Consider the following 20,087-nt stretch of genomic DNA (forward strand, 5'->3'; position numbering starts at 1 on the left):
CAGGCTGTTGTTCAGTTCAGCTCAGTTTGGGGAAAGAGCCCCTAGTGTAATTGCAGTTGATGGCTGGAGGGAAGGGATCTTAAATTTTACCTCTGTTGAGGTTTGATGGAGAAGGTGTATGCCGCTTTTATCCCTCTGTGGATAGAGAAGGGGTATGAATACTGGCAAATTATTACACAATATAGAAAAATACCATGCTCCCAGACAGAAATTGGTCTTTTTCTTTAATCAGGCTGAGCAACTATGGAAGGCTAAGGGGCCACATTGGAGTCATTTGGGGGGAGGGGGTGACATCTTTCTCTACACACACAAACTCAAGAGTTCCCCTCCCTCAAAATGTCCGAAACAGCACTTTCATAATGTTTGGGAGCATTTCTGGGCTGTTTTTGAACAGCAGGAACTGAATGGAGAAAATTGATGCTTTTTTTTTTTTTAGTTTGGGAACAAGAGAGCAGAGGGGTTCCAATCCTCTACACTTGGTTCCCAAAACGTATCCTCAGGGGGACTTGCCACAAAAGTGGCCCTTGGTTCTAGCTTTTGATTGCTTTGCTGTAAGATAACGGCTCATCCGAGATGCATAATAATGACAGTAATAAGTAGAATCCTTCTGTATTATTGGATGCAAGCTAATGTCACCAAGTAACATTCCCATCATTGCAAAGAATACTTCACATCCCTTGTCCATGCATTACTTGTGCTCTGTAATATGCCTTATTTCTCCTCTTTGTAAACCTTACTACATGGAAGAAACTTGTTTCAGGCTTCAGTTCTAGTATCAAACTGAATGGACTTCAATAACTTAGAGACAGGGATATTTACTTCAGGACAAAGACTAGCAAATTGAGTAAAATACTTGCTCTGGGCCTGTGTTACAAGTCAGATGGCAGATGGTGAGAAGAATGCCAACTGCTCTGTAATTGATATCAGTATGTGTTACACAGTTCTACCATATAAAGACAATATTTACAGATTGGCGTGAAGATTGAGATCTGCATAACTGCAAAAAAGACCTTTGCTGGATAAGTTGTATTGTTGTTCTACTAAATTTCCTTGTCCGCTACTAATGCTTAATTAACCAAGCCACAGCATTAAACATTTGCTTGCTAAACTATGTAAACAGAACCTTTCTAGCCTTTACTCTTCATATGAGTATTTCCTTTGGAACGCCTGGTTTTGGTGTTACTGTTAATGCTCTGATTTGTGCTTTTAGTTTCTCGCCTTTCCTGTGTGTCTGATTCTTGTGTTTGTGCTTTCCACTTCACAGGCATGCAGTTTGGTGGATATGTTAATAATCAAGCTAGCTCTCCAGCAACTCCCTTGTCATCAAGTTCAGATGATGAGGAAGAGGATGAGGAGGATGAGGAAGCAGGTCTGCTTTAGCTTTGCACCAGTATTTCTTGCTTTTCCGTACTCTATTTTGATGGCATTATTCCATTCCTTGAACAAAAATACATGCTGCATGTACTGGTATATGTCCAAGAACATACAGATGATTTTGGAAGTATCCAGTTTACTTATCTCTTTCATTAACCGTTATAAAACTCATTCTTCATTCCAATGTAGTAAAAATATTTTTTTCCTGTTATTGCCCACATTCTCTATTGTAGTGTTACCAAAGTGGCATCAAGTGCTGTATGTTAATGGGATGTGACTGTTTTTCTAACAGATGAAAAAGGTTCCAGTTATTTAGCTTACACAATTGGTCTGACTTTTTACAATCCATTTAAAGCAGATTAAAAGCTTGATACTAATTATGTTCTCCCAAGGATTATTTGGAGGCATTCAGTGTTTTAAGAACAGGATGTATAGTCTCAAGCTATTCATGAGTCAAAATTACTAGGAAAACATAGTAAATTTTCTCTCTATTTCTTTCTCCACTGCTTTTGGTTTTTTTTGCAGAAAGGCTAAGTAAATTACAGAAAGTGTGCCTGTAGTTCATGGACCAGGCAGCTCCATTTTAACTTTTATATTTATTTTATTTCCCACATTTGTACCCCGCTTTTCTCACCCTGAAGAGGACTCAGGGTGGCCTTACAACAGGCAACGATTCGATGCCAACAACATACAATTCCAAAAATAAATAGTTACAATTAATTATAATTATAGTTGGTTTTTGTTTTTTTACTGAAGCTTTCTTAGGGGGCAGCAGGAAGTATCTTTGTTCTTATGAATCCCTTAATCTTAAAAGCCAAGTTTATTGATGGGTTTTCAGTCTTTTACTGGAAGCGTAGTGCAAAAGAAGAGTAAAGATTAGATACAGGTTTAGCCGTACTTTGAGTAAACCACGGAAATAATGTTGCTGACTAAAATTTCATTGATATGAGGGGTTTGCTCAACATGACCTAAATCTGGATTTTACCATGTGTTCAGTCAACAGGTAACATCAGCTTTTTCTAACTATGACATCTGGTTGCATTTCTGAATGTAATGGGCAAGCTAGACTGCAACATTTTATATTTTATGGGCCTTCTAAATCTTTTAAAATCTGTGCTCAGAAAGAAGCCTCTCAGTTTTGTGGTCTAAATTTTAAAAATATTTTTTTCAGTGAAGGTTTTTTTCCCCCTGTGCCTCTATCTTGAAAATGACAGAGGAAACTTCGTAATATAGTCTCCATATTTGTGATCTGATGTGATCTGGTCTCAGAACTATCTTATAGCTACCGTAGAAACCTCTATAACCAGAGACTGTGTGATCTTAGAACTCCAGTTCCAGAAAGTGAAGAAGTGATGAAGCAGGAGGGGATCACAACAACCTAGTCTACAGATATGTCTCCAGCCTGTAGCAGAACTACACCATTCCTGGACCTGAGAGCAAAGAGCAATTCATTTATGGTTTTTGAGGGCCTCTAATCATAGCATCACTCATCCCAACTGAAGCATAGTCACTACTATTTTTTCTTTTTAGCTAGTTTGAGCCCCAAATAAACCTTTCCTCTTTGAGGATGGCATAACACAATAGCATTCAAATTGTTCTATTAAAATAACAATCGTAGATTATGTAAGATCTATATTGTCATAATCTCTTAAGAACTAGAGTCCACTGATTGTAATTTGAGTTGGCCTGAGTCAGTAGGAGTGTGTGTGCATCATAAAGGTCATGAAAAGAAAGCAGTACACTCTTGGACATCTCTGTGCAAAGACTTACATTATCTCCAGACTTTAGAGGGTGCTGTCTCCTTGCTCATCTTTGCAAAGGACTTGAATAGGAACTCATAAAGAGAGAGTACAAGAAAGCAGATTAAATTATTAATTCAAAAGTAAACTGGACGTGTTGAAATCTTTTTGGCTCATTTTTAAATTAACTTTTGCCTTGTGTAGCTGATAATTTAATGCATTTTTAGCAGGGGAAGTATTCTTGTCTAAACTGGCAGCTCTTGTGTACAGATACTGAAATTACATGTCTTCTGTTAGCATAAAAGATTTAGACTGGAACTTTAGATTGGAAATCCTGTAAGTTTCTCACAGGCAATGATAAACATCTGTTATCATGCAAATGTTATCCACTGAATAAATATGTGTATTTGTGCTTGTTCCTTTTAGCTCTTGACAGCTCTTCTACTACTAGCAGCGCATCTCCTGTTCTCAACAATTATGATAGTCTTGAAGGAGGTGGCTACCCAGGTGAATTGTGTTTTGTTTCATTTTTTAAATTAATGTTAAAGAAATAAACCTGGTGAAATGACTGCACATGAAAAATTTGTACATCACAGATGCACATAAGTAGCAGATACTGGAAGTGAAGATACTGGGTAGTATGTGGTTTGCTAGGAGTTCAGATTCAGATAGCATTCACTGTACTGTGTCACTTTAGAGATGGGCTGCTTCGGGGGGGGGGGGGGGAGGTCTTTGGACACCCTTCTCCAGACCCCTTTCCTGATACAGTTGCTCAGTTTGTCATAGCTGCAGCAGAATCTGCATATAAAGAAAACATTTGGGGACCCATGTTTCTTGTTTTGAAGGAGAATCATGTTCCCAGAAACATCAGGAAAACACAGTCCTTAAAACAAGTTGAGCCTCCACACTTGCTCTACACTTTCATTACATTTTGCCACTACTATAACATATTCAAAATAGAGGTGGTGGGGACCTTTACAGACAATTTAGAGGGAAGATCCTGCTCACCTTTAGTTAAATGTCTTGTTTCTTATTTTCAAATTGTATGTTATATCAAATTGTGAAGTAATTAACAAATATAGCAACCTTAGTTCCTCTGTAATAAGTTGATATGTTTTAGTGAGATATTTTCTCATATATGTGCACAAAAATATAGCCATCAGTCTTGGAAACACAATAAATAACAATGGTACACTTTTTAAAAAGTAAATACTTTTCTAAAAGTACACTTGGCATTTGAATGTATAGCATAGAGTTTTATCCTATATAGCTTTTGAAAAGTTTCCTAGTAAATTGTTTTTAAGGCGGCATTCAAAAGTATACTTAATATATAAAATTGCTCTCTTTAACTTAACATCTAATGATTCTAGATGTGAGAACTTGCATTATTTCTTTACTAATGATTCTAGATACGAGAACTTTTTTCTTCCTTTTCAATAATTTGAACTGTATTTATCTGTTACAAACTGGGCAGTTAAGCACAGATGGGGGCTTTACTTGCAAAAATGGATTGAATTACTTCATCCTTGCATATTAAATGCTAGTATTGGAAACTGTATAGTTAAAGTCCAATTTACTGCTTTTGATAATTAGTAATAACATGATGTATTCTCACATTCAGTTGCTTGCATTTTGATGCTTGGATTTTTGACGAGTAAGGCAATGTTATAAAATCGGTGTTGGTTTGTTTTTTGTTTTCGTTTAGAGGAACATTCTACAACAAATAGCCCAGCTCCTATTCCTTCAACATCCCCGACATCTAAAACCTCAAAGCCATTTGGCTATGGATACCCTACTCTTCAGCCTGGCTACCAAAATGTAACACCAGCTGTACCACCATCTGCTGTGCAGTCTGGTGGCTCTGGATATAATTCTGGATTTCCTCAGTATCCACAGGTTAGTGATAATAAAATCCGCATTGCCTGCCTATAATTTGTTAGAAAAATAGCTTGATTTAGAAAGCATTAATAGCTAATTATGTACAAATCATATTTGAAATTCTAGTTGTTTGAATTCAAAATGGAAATGTATTTTGCAGAAAAGGACCATCAAATTAAATATGTTTGTTTTACCTCTCTAGTGCTATGTAGTGTCTCCTCAGGCAGATGGGGTATTTACAGGAATCTTTTCGGAATCATTTTCTTTGAAATGAAAGTACACCAAGATTTTGTAAAATGTGGTTAAAGAGGATTGTAGGAGAAGAGGAACATCAGTTGCCAATGCTAAGGACATACTTCATTTTACCACACTTAGAATGTGCCAGTTACTTCTGCAGCCTGGGTTTCCTATCATCTGCCTTGACAGGGAATAGCTTTCTGTTTTCATGATTCCCTGTCTGATTTGTGGTGTTTTGCAGTATATCTGCTTGAGTGGTCAGTTGATTTATAACCCACTCTACAATGAAAGTGTCCCATAAATAACAGAATTCTATACATGTCTACTCGAAAATGAGTTCATTTATTTTCTGCATTATTATGCTAGACTTCAACCCAAAGGAATCACACAGTGGTTTACTTATTATAAATAAAAACAACACAGACCCCATTCTCAGATTTACAGTTTTGTATAGATGTAACACAAGAGGAAATGACAGGGGAAGTAAAGAGGAGGGATAATTCAAGTAGTATTTCTCAAACAGTAGTAATCAAATGATCAGCTGAAAAGAGTTCAGGAATAGGAGGAACTGGCCTTTCTTTGGGCCTCTTCAGGAGTGGCACTACTTCTGTCTCCCTTTGCTGGAACTCAGTAGAAGCTTAATATGTTTAATTAGTCTTATATCCAGCTAAACTGGATTGGAACCTTAATAGTCTGCATTGTAAAACTTCAATGCAAGGGTTGTTTTCTTCCCTGTGCAGAAGGAATATAATAGACATTTGTATCTCATCTCTTTCATGTTTCTGACCTGTGTTGGTGTCTTAATGATCATGTGTAAATTAAACATCTGTGTTGCATCCTTTATACATAAAATACATAAATATTGTACATCGCCAAATAAGCATAAATACACGCACTTCTTCAATTTCACATTTACTGAAGTATCTAATTTGTACAGTGCAGTTGCAGTGCAGGGTTCAATCCAACTGCAGCATGGGGTTCAGTCCAAAGAACTATTAACACAACCCAGCATTTACAGTCAAGTTTTCCTGCTTGGCCTTTAGTGCAGTCCTTGAAAAGCAGTACCTTACAATCAAGAGCCCATCAAGAATAATTCAGGATGTGGTGTGTGGTGAAGGAGAGTAATTGGACAGGGCTTTATTCGTATGTTTTTTGCTAATTTAAGAGTATATTTGCATCAAAAGCATTTTAATGTATTGCTTTAAATAATTTATTTTGTTTATTTAAAATGTTCTTTTGCAGCAATATCCTACAATGAATCAACTATCTGCTAGTCTGGGAGGACTAGGTATACAGCAGCCTGAGAGCTTAAGACCAGTCAATCTTACTCAGGATAGAAATACCCTATCTGTTGTCCCAACTCCAGCTCCTGTACCTAATTTGAACTCAGACCTGAAGAGACTGAACTGCAGCCCAGAGTAGGTATAAAAATCTAGTCTTAAGCATGCTTATAGTCTTTTCTTGGTTTTGTGAGTATTTGTATGTTCCTGACTGATGTTCTGATTCATAATTGTTTTAATGTTTACTTCCCAAAAACTATTGCTATATGTTCCTGGCTTTTTTGAAATGCAGTAGTGTAATGTGGAATAATTAGTAGTTAAATATTCATTTGGCTGTTGGAGCTAAGCTGTCATGTTTAGTTACTTCCCTGTCTTCATAGGAAGCGTGAATAATAGTTTGCCAAAACATAATCAGCAAATGATGCTTTGCATGTATTGTCCAAATTAAAATGTATAGACCTACATGGCCCTTATGGATATGTGTGAGTTTGGCCAGATGATCACTTCTCATATTAAATGATAGCAATGTACGTGTGCGCACTTCAATATGTTTGTGTTCACATCACCACCATTTTATGTATAGGCCATGGCAATCTATAGTCAGTGGAAAATACAGCTCCAGAGCATTTACCTGCGGATCCAACAGGTCCACTGTATTTAAAGGGGTTTTTTGTTGCCAATTTTGTTTTCAAGTCTAAATCCAAAACATTCCAATTTAAATATTTTGGTAAACAGTGTCAAAGAGAAATATGTCATGTGGGAAAGAGAGGACAATACAAGAATTTGAAGATTGCCAAATTATGTCTTGACATTACTTGTAAACTTAACTCTATGGAATTTCCAGACTTATTTTTCTGCCTTGCATTATATCAGGATGGAATTATCAGGAATCATGACTTGTACATGTTACAAAGTTGCATGTGTATGTAAACATAAACATGCCAAGCAAGATGAGATTGTAAAGCTAACTCACTAACCTCTATCAAAACATGTCTGTTCCAGAAAAGCTGGAATGTACTCCCCAAATTAGATAATATTAAAAGGAGCTTTTTTTACTGTTGAGTATTACTTCACTACAATGTGATGCATCAACATTACATATTGACTAGAATATAGGTGGATAGTTATAGTGCAGGTTTGGGTAATAAAACATCTTAGCCTTTTCCTTATAGCGTTTTTCTTATTCTTTGCAATGTGCCAGAAAGTTGTGGAAACTGAAGCTCTTCAGTAAGTGGTTAGTTTTGCTGTTGCTTGCCTCCCTGGTAGCAGCTCTACTAGAGCAGAGTTTCTCAAACTGCTCTTCCAGATGTTTTGCACTTCAGGTCCCACAATTTCTAACAGCTGGTAAGCTGGCTGGGATTTCTGGGAGCCGAAGTTTAAAATGCTTGGAGGAGCACAGTTTGAGAAACACTGCATTTGCGCATTTAAGGATGGAAATTGGTGATTAGATGTAGCAAGTTTTTTTCTAAACATGAAGACAGGTTTGGGTGGGTTGGAATGTTTTTTTAAGGGGTTGAGAACGAAAGCAATTGTTGGCTTGCTTGACTCATAGGAAAACTTACTGAATGAGAAATTGAAGTTTTGAGCATTACTTTTTACTCTCTGAATACTTTATATGTAAAAGTGTATGATTCTAGATATTTTAAAAAAACATTGTGAATACTGCATGATCTTTGAAGCTAATACTTATAATTTTTCTTTCAGCTCATTTCGATGCACTTTGACAAATATTCCACAGACTCAGTCTTTGCTAAATAAGGCAAAACTTCCTTTGGGGTTGCTTCTTCATCCCTTTAGAGATTTAACGGTAAAAGGAATTATTTTATTCCCACATTTTTGTTTTGCTGAATAATTATGGAATAAAGCTGTCTCTATTCAATTTTTTTTTCAGCAATAGCCTTTACACCCTAATCTCTAAACTGTTCTGGCTTTCTTGATCTCAGTTGCCTTAATGTAGAATAGAGATGGAAAGAATGTTCAACCTTACTGCTGCCCTCTCCCAGCACTGAGTCACCTTTTTCCTGCCTCCCCAACATAATAATGTAGTAGCAGACAAAGGGGTAGGGGGGCACCTCAGTGGATTTTTGCTATTTAACATACACAACAATATCTAACTCCAAGACCTATGGAGGGCACCTGGAAAGTCATGAATTGACTTATCAGAATAGAACACAGTCCAACAAAAAAAACTTCTTTGTTTCTTGTTTTTAGGCCTGTTACTGTGATTATTTGAGTTGTGATTCAGAAAATTGCATTGGTCAGATTGCATCAGCTCTGGTTTCTTAGGTATGGTTATCATGATTTTCTATAGGCAAGCAGATGAAAACTGATATATGGCATATGTTTTGCATCTCGAAAACTAGAGCTGATGGGGGAAAACTGGTGCAATTTTTGGAATTAGGTCAAATATGCCTAGAAACGATCTAATGTTTGAGGCACCAAAATATGTGTTGGCCAGGTAATCAGCAGTGATCCTCTTGGCTCAGCAACTTCCTAGGCTCCCCATAAGACAAGGGCATTCACAAGGGCAACCAAGCTAGCATCTCCAGTGGATCTACATGGGTGTAAAGGACATAAGCAGTGGCCATTCTACCTTCTTATATGCCCCTTTCCATCAGCTTCTGCAATGGCCATGCCAGAGGGAGGAGACTGCTGAAAAGGCAAGGACTATTTCCCTTCACAAAACATCTGCAAACTGCACAGTTTTCAAAGACATGCATTCAGCAGGGAGATAATTTATCAAATCATTCTCCTTTGTGGGAAAATCAATCTTAAAGAAGTATCTCCCTGATATATTAAAAGAATCTAAAGAAGTGCCTCAGAGTGTGGCGGAAGCTCCTTTTTGAAGGCTTTTAAACAGGCTGGATGGCCATCTGTGGGGGATATTTTGATTGTGCTTTTCTTGTGTGGCAGGGGGTTGGACTGGATGCTCCACATGGTCTCTTCCAACAATTTTATAATTGACTATTTTCTTCTTGTATTTTTTTCTGAAAAGTATATGGAGGGTTTGTCTTTGTTATTGGCAATGTTAAGTGCTTTGAAGGATATTGTGAGAAGTTATTAGCAATATTTTCCTTCATATGCTACAATTTTGTTTACCCTTTAGCATTTACCTGTGATTACATCAAACACCATTGTGAGATGTAGATCGTGTAGAACATACATCAATCCTTTTGTGTCTTTTATTGACCAGAGGAGGTGGAAGTGTAACCTGTGCTACAGAGTTAATGATGGTAAGTAGTAAAGACACAGCATAAAGTGATGCAGGGTGGTTTTAGAATTCTCAGAAGCCTTGCTTTTCTTTCTGCTGAAAGGGGAGAGGAAGTACTATATCCCATGGATATATTTGTCCTCCCCTGCAAGTACAGTTCTGTGCCTTTATTTCACCAGCTATGAGACCTGTATATTTTGACAATGACTGATATGTTTATTTAGTCCCAGAAGAATTCATGTACAATCCTCTGACACGGTCCTATGGAGAGCCCCACAAGCGGCCAGAGGTCCAAAACTCTACAGTGGAGTTTATTGCTTCTTCAGATTACATGGTAAGTATATGCTTAAGAACATTTGGCTAAAATAAATACTTTGGTGATTTGAGAATAGTTCTGATTTGGTGAATGAGAGAATTCAGTTTTGAATTCTTTCTGCTTCTCACCTGTAAGCCCCTTATTTAATCAAAGTAGCAAATATGGGGCTGAGAAGGACCTATCTTTAGCCAGCCAAACAGCTTATAGTAACAAATAGAAAATGTGAAGTTTTGTTTCTAAGGATTTTAATGGATTTTATTTTACAGCTTCGACCTCCACAGCCGGCAGTATATTTGTTTGTGTTTGATGTGTCCCACAATGCAGTAGAAGCTGGCTACTTGTCAATTGTGTGCCAGTCTTTGCTGAAAAACCTAGACAAGTAAGAAACTTCTTGTTTTACTTGGGCATATTCATAATGTAGATACAGCATCCATTCAAATAATTATTTTATTAATATACCTAAGGGTCTACTCTATTTGCATAATAAAGACATAGCGGGTTTTCTGATCAACAGATAGGAACTACTCAGTTGTTTTTGTTAATAGAAAAAAAAACATTAGTATGAAGTATATCAATTTCCATTAAACCTTTTCACTACAATTATTGGGGGAAAATATGCAGTATTATTCTGTCCTGTTTCTCTAAGCTTCTGCTAAGATAAAACAGACTTGCTAGGATCCAAAAATTCTTTTCAATATTAGATACCCAAAATGCTAAAAAAAATTTCTTTTTTTAATATTAAGGTTGCCTGGAGATTCAAGAACAAGAATAGGCTTCATAACATTTGACAGCACTGTTCAGTTCTACAACTTGCAGGAAGGATTATCACAGCCTCAGATGTTAATTGTCTCGGAAATTGATGGTAAGATGGTTGTTTTAGAAATGGGTGAAATGAGACAGAGGGAAAGAAACTATGATTTTAAAAGGTGTCTGTCTTTAATATGCTGCAGTGAAACATATTTAAAGAGCCTAATAACTGAACTATCAAATTAAACAACTTAGTAATTGCACCATGTGTTCTATGTGTGGAAAGGTGCAGTATATTCCAGTTATACTAGGTTAATTATGTGTAATTGACTATTGTGGTCTGTGCAAAGTTGATGCCTGCTAGGTAGATCACTCAATGAGTATTCAGTATATTGATATAGTATGAAGAGCTGCTACTAGAGCAAAATTATAGAAATATTTTTCATTTATTAAAAAAACTTCACATAGGCCTTTGTTTATTATTTTAGTGTATTTTTAAAACATTGTAGAAATTCATTAAGAAAATGTCTTGAAAATCAAATGTTTTTTCCATAGATGTTTTCCTGCCTACACCTGATAGCTTACTTGTTAATCTGCATGAAAGTAAAGAGGTAAGATGAATCAAAATACCACAACAATATACAAAATATTTTCTTCTTCTTTGCTGCTGTGTTATAATTAATGTGATGTAGAACAGTAGTATTAACTCCAAAGTGACACCAGACTTAAAGCATTCTCTTTAGCTTCCAGCTTAAAATTTTGCTTAAAATTTTGCTTCCATTGTTATTTTACCTTGTATGGAAAAGTGTGGTTCAGAGAAAGTTGAGCAAGCAAGATAAATCCTCTGGTGTCTTCAGAACTGGGCTTGAAGTACATATTTCCCTGCAAAGCCAATTGAGAGGCCACCTAGACTGACTCAGAGAAAAATATTTGTAAGATAAATCAGAAGGACTTGGAAATGTTTGATGTGGTGTTGATACTGATAATTATTAAAATTGGATAGTTGTAGCCCTCTTGGAAGAGAACAATAGTAACTACAAGATAGATAAGAAAGAAAACGGCAACTAGATAAAGCTGTTATTCCTCCATGATGTGAGGTGATCTGAAATAAAGAAAAGTGTTGTATATGTGTCAGGATTGTGCCAAACCAGCGCATGGTTGGGAACCTTCTAGATGACATATGCAGGCATTACGCCTGCGATGCCGTTAAGATCATATCCTTTGTGCACTGACACCCACAAACAAGGGTTTCAAAATGATGGACCTGATTTGAAATTGCTGTATGTCTACAACCACAAATTGCCAATTAATGAAATCTTTACCACTTGAAAGGATGGAGCATAGACTTTCAGTTGATTACTACTATATGCCTCTTGCAATGCACAAACAGCTCCTAGCTGTGATGCCACAACATAAGACCTAATGAGACATTCTCCTTTTGCGAAATGTTTTTTAGATTTGTTGCTTGCGCCAAAATGGTTAGTAAAACCAATACTTTGATAACTCATCAAACTATTTGTAACTTTTAGTGTAATTGGAAGATGTTGCCATCATGACTTACACTGCTTTGAAATCGGATCCATCATTTTGAAACATGCTGCATATTCAACCTGTTGTTCAGCCAGCATTTCCTCCTTTCATGGCCATTTAGGATGATGAAGTCTTTATGTTGTATCCCATGGATCATGGCCATGGAGTACAGCTCTGGGCACAAAAAGCATTGATCTAAGTGATTTTAGCTGTAAATTTAAGATCAAGATGTTTATAGGCTTCATAATTGCAGACATTGATGTGTGACTTATAATTGACCGTTGTCTCAGATTCTGGAGATACAGTGGATTAGATAGTCCAGGACTTGTGGATAGGACCTCAGTGTCCTAGTTGGGGTATGAGTAGCAATATGTGGATTAACTCTGCAAACTGTTTATCTCGATTGCAATTTAATCTGTTTTTCAGCTAATTAAAGACTTGCTCAATGCTTTGCCTAATATGTTCACCAATACAAGAGAAACACACAGTGCATTGGGTCCAGCCCTTCAAGCTGCCTATAAATTGATGTCTCCAACGGGTGGACGCGTATCTGTGTTTCAAACACAGTTGCCTTCTCTGGGCACAGGCCGCTTGCAATCCAGAGAAGATCCCAATCAGAGATCAAGCACAAAGGTACATTTTAGCGGTTGCCAAAGTAATTAGATAAAGCTGCAAACTAATTAGATAGATTTGCAAATGTGCGAGAACATATATTGAGTGAAACATTCAGCATATTAGGAATCTTAATTGTAGTTAATCAAGGATAGTGTTGAGCCTTAAGACTGTGGAAATAAGCTTCAAATTGATTTAACCTGACTTTGGAAAAAAACAATTGGGTTAAAGAAGTATGTTGCCCTTTTAATTGTATAATTTTAACAAATTGCAAAATTCATAATTATTTGTGTGCAGGTAGTCATAATCCAGAGTCTGAATGATACTATGTAACATCTGTAAATGACTAAAAAGAGTTGAATCAATTTTTTTCATCTTGGCTTTCATCGACATGCTAGAAATCTCATTATTTGAAGTGATTAATTCCCAATTTAGTGTTTAAATTCCACGTATTAATTTTTGTCGGTTGACCAGAAATAAAACTAGATGAAAATAACATTTATATTGTTAACTCAGTTCATGTATGGGTGCACATGTAAGACATCAAATGACCTAGGTTCATTTTCTTCAAACATCCTTCTAACATCAGATAGTTAATTGTTTCTTTGTTCACACAATGTCACTGATAAACATGAGAATGTTTCTAACAATATCCATGGGATTGGATCTGTCAGGAACTATTGCACATCAGATTGATCTGATCTTCCTTGTAGTGAGACAGTAAAGAACAGTTATTCACTCATTGCACATGCACTATACAGATTGCAAAAAAGAAAAATCCAGTTAACTTCTGAAATGTTAATCACATTATAAGGAATGTGATCACCAGCTCGTGATTACAGTTTGGGGAAATGCCAGAAATGTTCAGGCTTTGTGAACATTGTGCTGAAATACCACAAACCTAAACAGTATGTGTTTAAGTTTTCTCATAATCTTACTTTATCTTTGTATCCTAGGGGGTTCAGCATCTTGGTCCAGCAACAGATTTTTATAAAAAACTTGCACTAGACTGTTCAGGACAGCAAACAGCAGTGGATTTGTTCCTTTTAAGTTCTCAGTATTCTGATTTGGCTTCTCTTGGTAAGACATATTAACTTACACAGTTACTTTGTAAATTAAAATATTTTAGGCTTCTGTTTTTGTGTTCTGTTGAACTGTGAAAAAAGTTCTAAAGTTCATGGTATCTATGGAGATACCTTGTGCACGGACAGCTAAGGTTTACAACATTTTTCTCATGAGAAAGTAAGTTCAAAATAAAAAGTCTAGAATCTGAATGAGAGGGTCAGCTGAAGTATATATCTTTGGTGTTGGCTTTTATTATGCACCTCACTTTTTTAAAATGCAAGCTGGTATGGGAGGAAGTTTAATTCCCAAAAAGTTGGCAAATGCTACATTATTTTAGTATTTCTTGCTTAACTTTGCAATATTTCAAGAAAAATTGTGCTCCTTCCTTAGTACCAGTCTTTCATGACTTTGTAGTTTGTTTTCAAAGAAGAAGCCATCTTTTTTGGATCAAATTACATGCTGTCCTTCTCCCACAACATTATAAATATGCTTTATAACCTGAGGAATAGTATTTAAATATGTGGGATCATATCACTAAAAGCCCACGATCAAATAAAAGAAATTGGGTGGTTGTATAATTAATGTATAATTAAAACTCACGCTATTTTTTTTAAAAAAAACAGTCTTTTTAGGTGGGATTGTATACAAACACTTGCAAGTTCTAGACTTGTCTACTCTTAATATGATGTAAACATAGCCATATTTGGGAAAGACTGTTCTCAGGATGCTTCAAAATAATTTCCAAAAGAGCATTTTTCCTGTGGATTTTACCTAAAGAATGCTCCCTTTGAGGATGTTTCTGGTTTTGCCTCTTCAGTACCTTTTGAGGACAGACCTTTTTACTCTCAAAACTGTTTTAAGCTCAGAATTTGGTGTTCTTCTTTTGATTTTTCTTGTGACTAATTTTAAGTGTTATGATATTTTATTTTTTTGTTTCCCTTTAATAACTGATGTTGGGGGTGAACTATTAATTTGTAAACAAAAATACATAAAAACAAAAGGTACTAAGTGGTAAATGACCCCAGTACATTTTGCTGCCCCACTTTTGAGTTTCAACCTCCTTTCATCTTTTGTGCATATCAAAAGGACATTGATCAGACCATGTCTGATTCAGATCCCTGTTAATGTGAATGGCAGAAAATAAAATGTTGCTGGTGAAGATATAGATGAAAAAATAGCTTATTTTACAAAATGATAGCTATTTGATATTGATGATTAAAAGGTGTATATTTATATATCCAGAAGATTTTTAAAGTGATGGCAACAATGGTAAAGCGTATGGGATAGATACCACAAAAAGCAAGGCTAAGATCCTGTATGCCTTTTAAGAATCATGCAAATATATCCAAATTACTTTGGATTCAACAGTTTTTCAGCTGATCTCACTATTGTGCACTGTGGTCTTGTGCTTACACATTGTGCCAATATATTTCCACTTAACAAATGTGTGGGTTTCCTTTGCACAGCTTTCCACTTGTGTGCAACTTAGCAGAGTGAATACTGCTTGTGCAGCAGTATTGAAACTAGTTTATGACACCAATAAGATCCTGGCTTGAGATTGAAGTAGCCCATTGCTCAACTCAGATAGCATCTTGCTTGTTTGTTCTTTGGTATATAAAAATAATGCTTAAGGAAAATCCATATTTTGCCTGTCATACTTTTTATTATTTTGCTGTGCTCTCTGTTGCTATTATTTGTTAAAAGCTTGTTTAACTGAGATTGTGATAAATTGCTTTTTACACACATGGGAAGATTGCTGTTTTCTAGTCAGTAGGATCTAATGCTCAGACTAAACACTTGTTTTGTTTTTGAATGGACTTCAACGATTAATATATACATATTGTTCTTCCATTCTCCCTAATAGCTTGCATGTCCAAATTTTCTGCTGGATGCATCTATTATTACCCATCTTTCCACCATATTCATAATCCTGTTCAAGCAGAAAAACTTCAAAAAGACCTTAAAAGATACCTTACAAGAAAGATTGGATTTGAAGCAGTCATGAGAATAAGATGTACAAAAGGTATAAGTGTGAATCAGATGCATGGAATGTTGGTTAAACTTTTGAGATGTTTTTCGAACTTGATTTAGACTATTTTTGGTGGAAGATGTTTCACACAATACATCTCTCTGTGTATTTATAGTTGTATGTGCTGTTGTACTGAAATCAGTCATATTATATGAACTAAGTACAGAATATGAAGTTCTAGTTATTGTTCTGAGGCGACATGGATTGACAGGTCCCAGTGTTCAAAGGGATGGAATGACAAATGAGTGCACTGCTAAACAAAGTATTCACCTAGTTTTTCTGAATCACTTTGTTTCTCAATTTGATATGGAACTAATAAATACTTCAAAAGAGTATATGAGTATATAGAATGTGCTATACTTACACCTCAGCAAAATGCAGTTAAAGTGCTGATAAATATATTAAATACAGCTCTCTTGGCCTTACATAATAGTGTTCTTTCAAATATAGTTTAAATTATTATTATTATTATCTTTAGTTATATCCCATCTTTCTCTCAGTGGGGACTCAAGGTGGCTAACACTCCACACTAGGCAAGTATAAAAGGTGCAATACAAAAGTTTTTAAAAAACAATTAAAATTCTTTAAGGTGGCTAACACTCCACACTAGGCAAGTATAAAAGGTGCAATACAAAAGTTTTTAAAAAACAATTCTGTGGTAAAAACAGAATTAAAATACAGTAAATACACTAAAATGGACTTTAAAACTCAATCCCACCCAACCTCCCCAAAGCCCGCCCCTTAGTCTTCCCCAAATGCCTGTTGGCATAAGAAGGTTTGCGAAGGCCAAGAGGGATGCTTGCGAAGACCAAGAGGGATGGGGCCACCTGGAAAGGAGTTCCACAGTCCTGGAGCAGCCACTAAAAGGGCCCTCCTAACCTATCGCACTTAAGCAGGTGGTGAGACCGAGAGAAGGCCCTCCCCAGTCAATCGTAGATGTCGCTCAGGGACATAGAAAGAGATATGGTCCTCCAGATAATCTGAACTGGAGCCATATAGGGCTTTGTAGGTCAAAACCTGCACTTTGAATTGTGCACAGAAATATGTTAGCAGCCAGTGGAGCAGAGTAGAGTAGCAGCAGAGGAGTTGTACTCTCCCTGTAACCAGCCCCAGTTAGCAGTCTGGCTGCTGCTGTTTCCAAGCCAGAGCCTAATCCAGGAGTACTCCCAAATTGCGAGCCTGTGTTTTCAGGGGGAGTGTAAACCCATCTAACACAGGCTGACTCCCTATTCCCAGATCTGTCTCTCTCACCCCTGTCTTGTCTGAATTAAGCTTCAATTTGTTTGCCCTCATCCAGTCCATTACAGCTACCCGGCACTGATTTAGCACAGGAACAGCTTCCTTGGAATTAGTGGAAAGGAGTGATAGAGTTGGGTGTCATCTATGTATAGATGGCTCTGCACTCCAAAACTCCAGATGACCTCTCCCAGCATGGGGAACATCACAGAGCCTTGAGGGATCCCACAGGCCAGTTGCCAAGGAGTCGAACAGAAGTCCCCCAGCACCACCTTCTGAGAACGTTTCTCCAGGAAGGAAAAAAGCCACTGAAGAACAATACCTCCAAGCTTCATCCCAGAAAAACGACCCAGAAGGATACCATGGTCAATGGTATCGAAAGCCACTGGGAGGTCCAGGAGAACCCACAGGAACACACTCACCCTACCCAGTTCTCTGCGTAGGTCATCCACCAAGGCAGTCAAAGCTGTCTGTCTCATAACCAGGCTTGAAACCAGAGTGAAATGGATCTAGATAATCTGCTTCATCCAGGAGCCCTTGGAGTTGCAAGATCACCACACACTCCAGAACCTTGCCTAAAAATGGAAAGTTTCAAACTAGTCTGTGGTTGTCCAGTACAGAGGAGTCTAGGGAAGGTTTTTTTAAGAACTGGTCTTACCACAGCCTCCTTGAGGCCTGCGAGAACCTTCCCTGATGTAGGGAAGCATTAATCATTTCCCTGACCCACTTCACCAGTCCTCCTCTGGCTTATTTTGTGAGCCAGGAAGGGCAAGGTTGTAGAGCACAAGTTGTGGCTCTCACTTCTCCAAGAATCTCGTCCACATATTCTCAGGCTGCAAAAATACTTTTTTGATGCTTTTATTGCCCCACCATAGACCTTGAAATACATTTTTGCTTCTTTTCAGTTGGAATCACTCTGAGTTCTCTGCCACTGTCACTCTAGTCCCCGTCTCACACATTTCATTGCTGCCAGCTCCTTAGTGAACCAAGAGGCTGGTTTAGCTCCTTTTTGTGAGAAGGGATGCTTCAGTGCATTCCAGAGATCGACCAGGATTTTAACAGGATCACCTGCTCGGGTAGCGGGAAATTCCCCAAGAGCCTTCAGGAATCCATCCAGATCCATAACCCTTCTGGGGAGGACCATCTTAATAGGTCCCCCCCCCCCCCGCCCGCCCTGCAGAGGTTCTGAGTTCCATGCAGTCAAACCTGACTAAATAGTGATCTGTCCATGACAACAGGACCACAGAGAGCTCCTCCATTCCCAGATCATCGTTCCCACCCTCTGTACAAAATACAAGGTGTAGAGTGTGTCCAGCAGCGTGTGTGGGGCCAGATATCAATTGGGAGAGACCCGTGGTTGTCATGGCAGACATGAAGTCCTGAGTTATAAGTAAAACATAAGGAAGCTTATGCTGTTTTCTTCACATTATAAATACGCCAATAAAATATGTTCTGCATAATTCTTTGAATGTGTCTAAATATAATATTCCAGTTATACTTTTTCCAGAATACCCAAATTACTTTCAGTGCCCTTTTATACTGGGACCAGGCCAAATGTTTAGCAACCATATTCAAACAGCTATAAGTCATCTATATTGAAAATGTTTTAAGCATACTTCCTAGAGACTAAAATGTATTGAACTCAGCCGGATTTGTTTTTGAATAAATAAGCAAGCCTATGTTTGCACTGTGCTTTTGTAGCACTTGCCATATCAACCCTAAATGTTTCACTTCATTTTCAGGTCTGTCAATTCACACCTTTCATGGCAACTTTTTTGTGCGATCAACTGATTTATTATCACTTGCCAATGTCAATCCTGATGCTGGATTTGCAGTACAAATGTCCATTGAAGAAAGTCTGGCAGATACATCATTAGTCTGTTTTCAGACAGCACTTTTATATACCTCCAGCAAAGGTAATATCATCAACTACAGACAGTCCCTGAGTTACAAATATCTGACTCACAAATGACTCATTGTTAAGAACGAGAGTGAGATGACAGGAAGTGAGAGAAATCTACCTCTTGGAAGGGAAAATCACTGCTGGAAGAGTTATCATGGGAAAAAGGGGTCTGTAATGAAGCTTTCTCACCAATCCATGTTTTCACAACATGCCAAATTTTTCAAAATCCAATTATCACAAGGACCGAGAGTAATATGAAATCTTCTGAACAGGGACACAGGTAGCAAAACAAACCCATGAGGGTATTAATCCTTCCCTAGGCTACCCAAAGCTAAATAATATATATATTTGACTGGAATTACACTCAAAAATATACCTGTTGCAACTTACATAGACATTCAACTTAAGAACAAATCTACAGAGCCTATCTTGTTTGTAACTTGGGGACTGCCTGTACCATGTTTTCTCAAAATAAACCACAATCCTCTCCCCACCCCAGTGAAAGAAAATTCTAATGTAGTTATACTAAGAATGTGTGCTTTGAGTGGAAATGTGTGCTATGTTGATTTCTGTCTTAGAACATCAATATTTTGAGAAAAATAGTTCTTACACTGTTGATTCTACTGCAGGTGAGCGGAGAATTAGAATCCATACACTTTGCTTGCCTGTGGTGACTTCGCTGATAGATGTTTATGCTGGAGCAGATACACAAGCAATTATATGTCTTTTAGCCAATATGGGTGAGTTGAAAATAAATGTTTTCTATCTTTTTTTCCACTGTAATAAACAATTGTATTGTACTTTTAATAATAAATATCAGTTGTAAAGAACAGTTATATCACTTCCAAGTAGAATAAAGCTGAGGTAGAAGATTAAAGGTTTAGAGTGATTGTTTCACAAACATTTTGTATAAATTTCCAGAAATAGTTT

The 20,087-nt window shown here is 37.1% G+C and overlaps 1 protein-coding gene across 6 annotated transcripts in view; it reads left to right on the top strand.

Annotated features, from left to right (window-relative positions):
* Positions 1 to 20,087, top strand: part of sec24b (SEC24 homolog B, COPII coat complex component) — a 60,584-nt gene that overhangs the window by 32,166 nt on the left and 8,331 nt on the right. For 4 of the 6 annotated variants that reach the window (XM_062983001.1, XM_062982999.1, XM_062983002.1 and 1 more), the window contains exons 4-18: positions 1,265 to 1,369; positions 3,540 to 3,620; positions 4,819 to 5,009; positions 6,471 to 6,646; positions 8,213 to 8,315; positions 9,615 to 9,741; positions 9,944 to 10,053; positions 10,302 to 10,414; positions 10,779 to 10,897; positions 11,338 to 11,393; positions 12,739 to 12,945; positions 13,881 to 14,004; positions 15,854 to 16,012; positions 18,997 to 19,170; positions 19,787 to 19,897. In XM_062983001.1, coding sequence (XP_062839071.1) covers positions 1,265 to 1,369; positions 3,540 to 3,620; positions 4,819 to 5,009; positions 6,471 to 6,646; positions 8,213 to 8,315; positions 9,615 to 9,741; positions 9,944 to 10,053; positions 10,302 to 10,414; positions 10,779 to 10,897; positions 11,338 to 11,393; positions 12,739 to 12,945; positions 13,881 to 14,004; positions 15,854 to 16,012; positions 18,997 to 19,170; positions 19,787 to 19,897 — 1,956 coding nt within the window. The remainder of the gene's footprint in view (positions 1 to 1,264; positions 1,370 to 3,539; positions 3,621 to 4,818; positions 5,010 to 6,470; positions 6,647 to 8,212; positions 8,316 to 9,614; positions 9,742 to 9,943; positions 10,054 to 10,301; positions 10,415 to 10,778; positions 10,898 to 11,337; positions 11,394 to 12,738; positions 12,946 to 13,880; positions 14,005 to 15,853; positions 16,013 to 18,996; positions 19,171 to 19,786; positions 19,898 to 20,087) is intronic. The other 2 variants (XM_062983000.1, XM_062983004.1) reach the window with 2 other exon arrangements.

Source organism: Anolis carolinensis, chromosome 5 (genome assembly GCF_035594765.1).
Source record: "Anolis carolinensis isolate JA03-04 chromosome 5, rAnoCar3.1.pri, whole genome shotgun sequence".
In the NCBI taxonomy this organism is placed as follows: domain Eukaryota; kingdom Metazoa; phylum Chordata; class Lepidosauria; order Squamata; family Dactyloidae; genus Anolis; species Anolis carolinensis.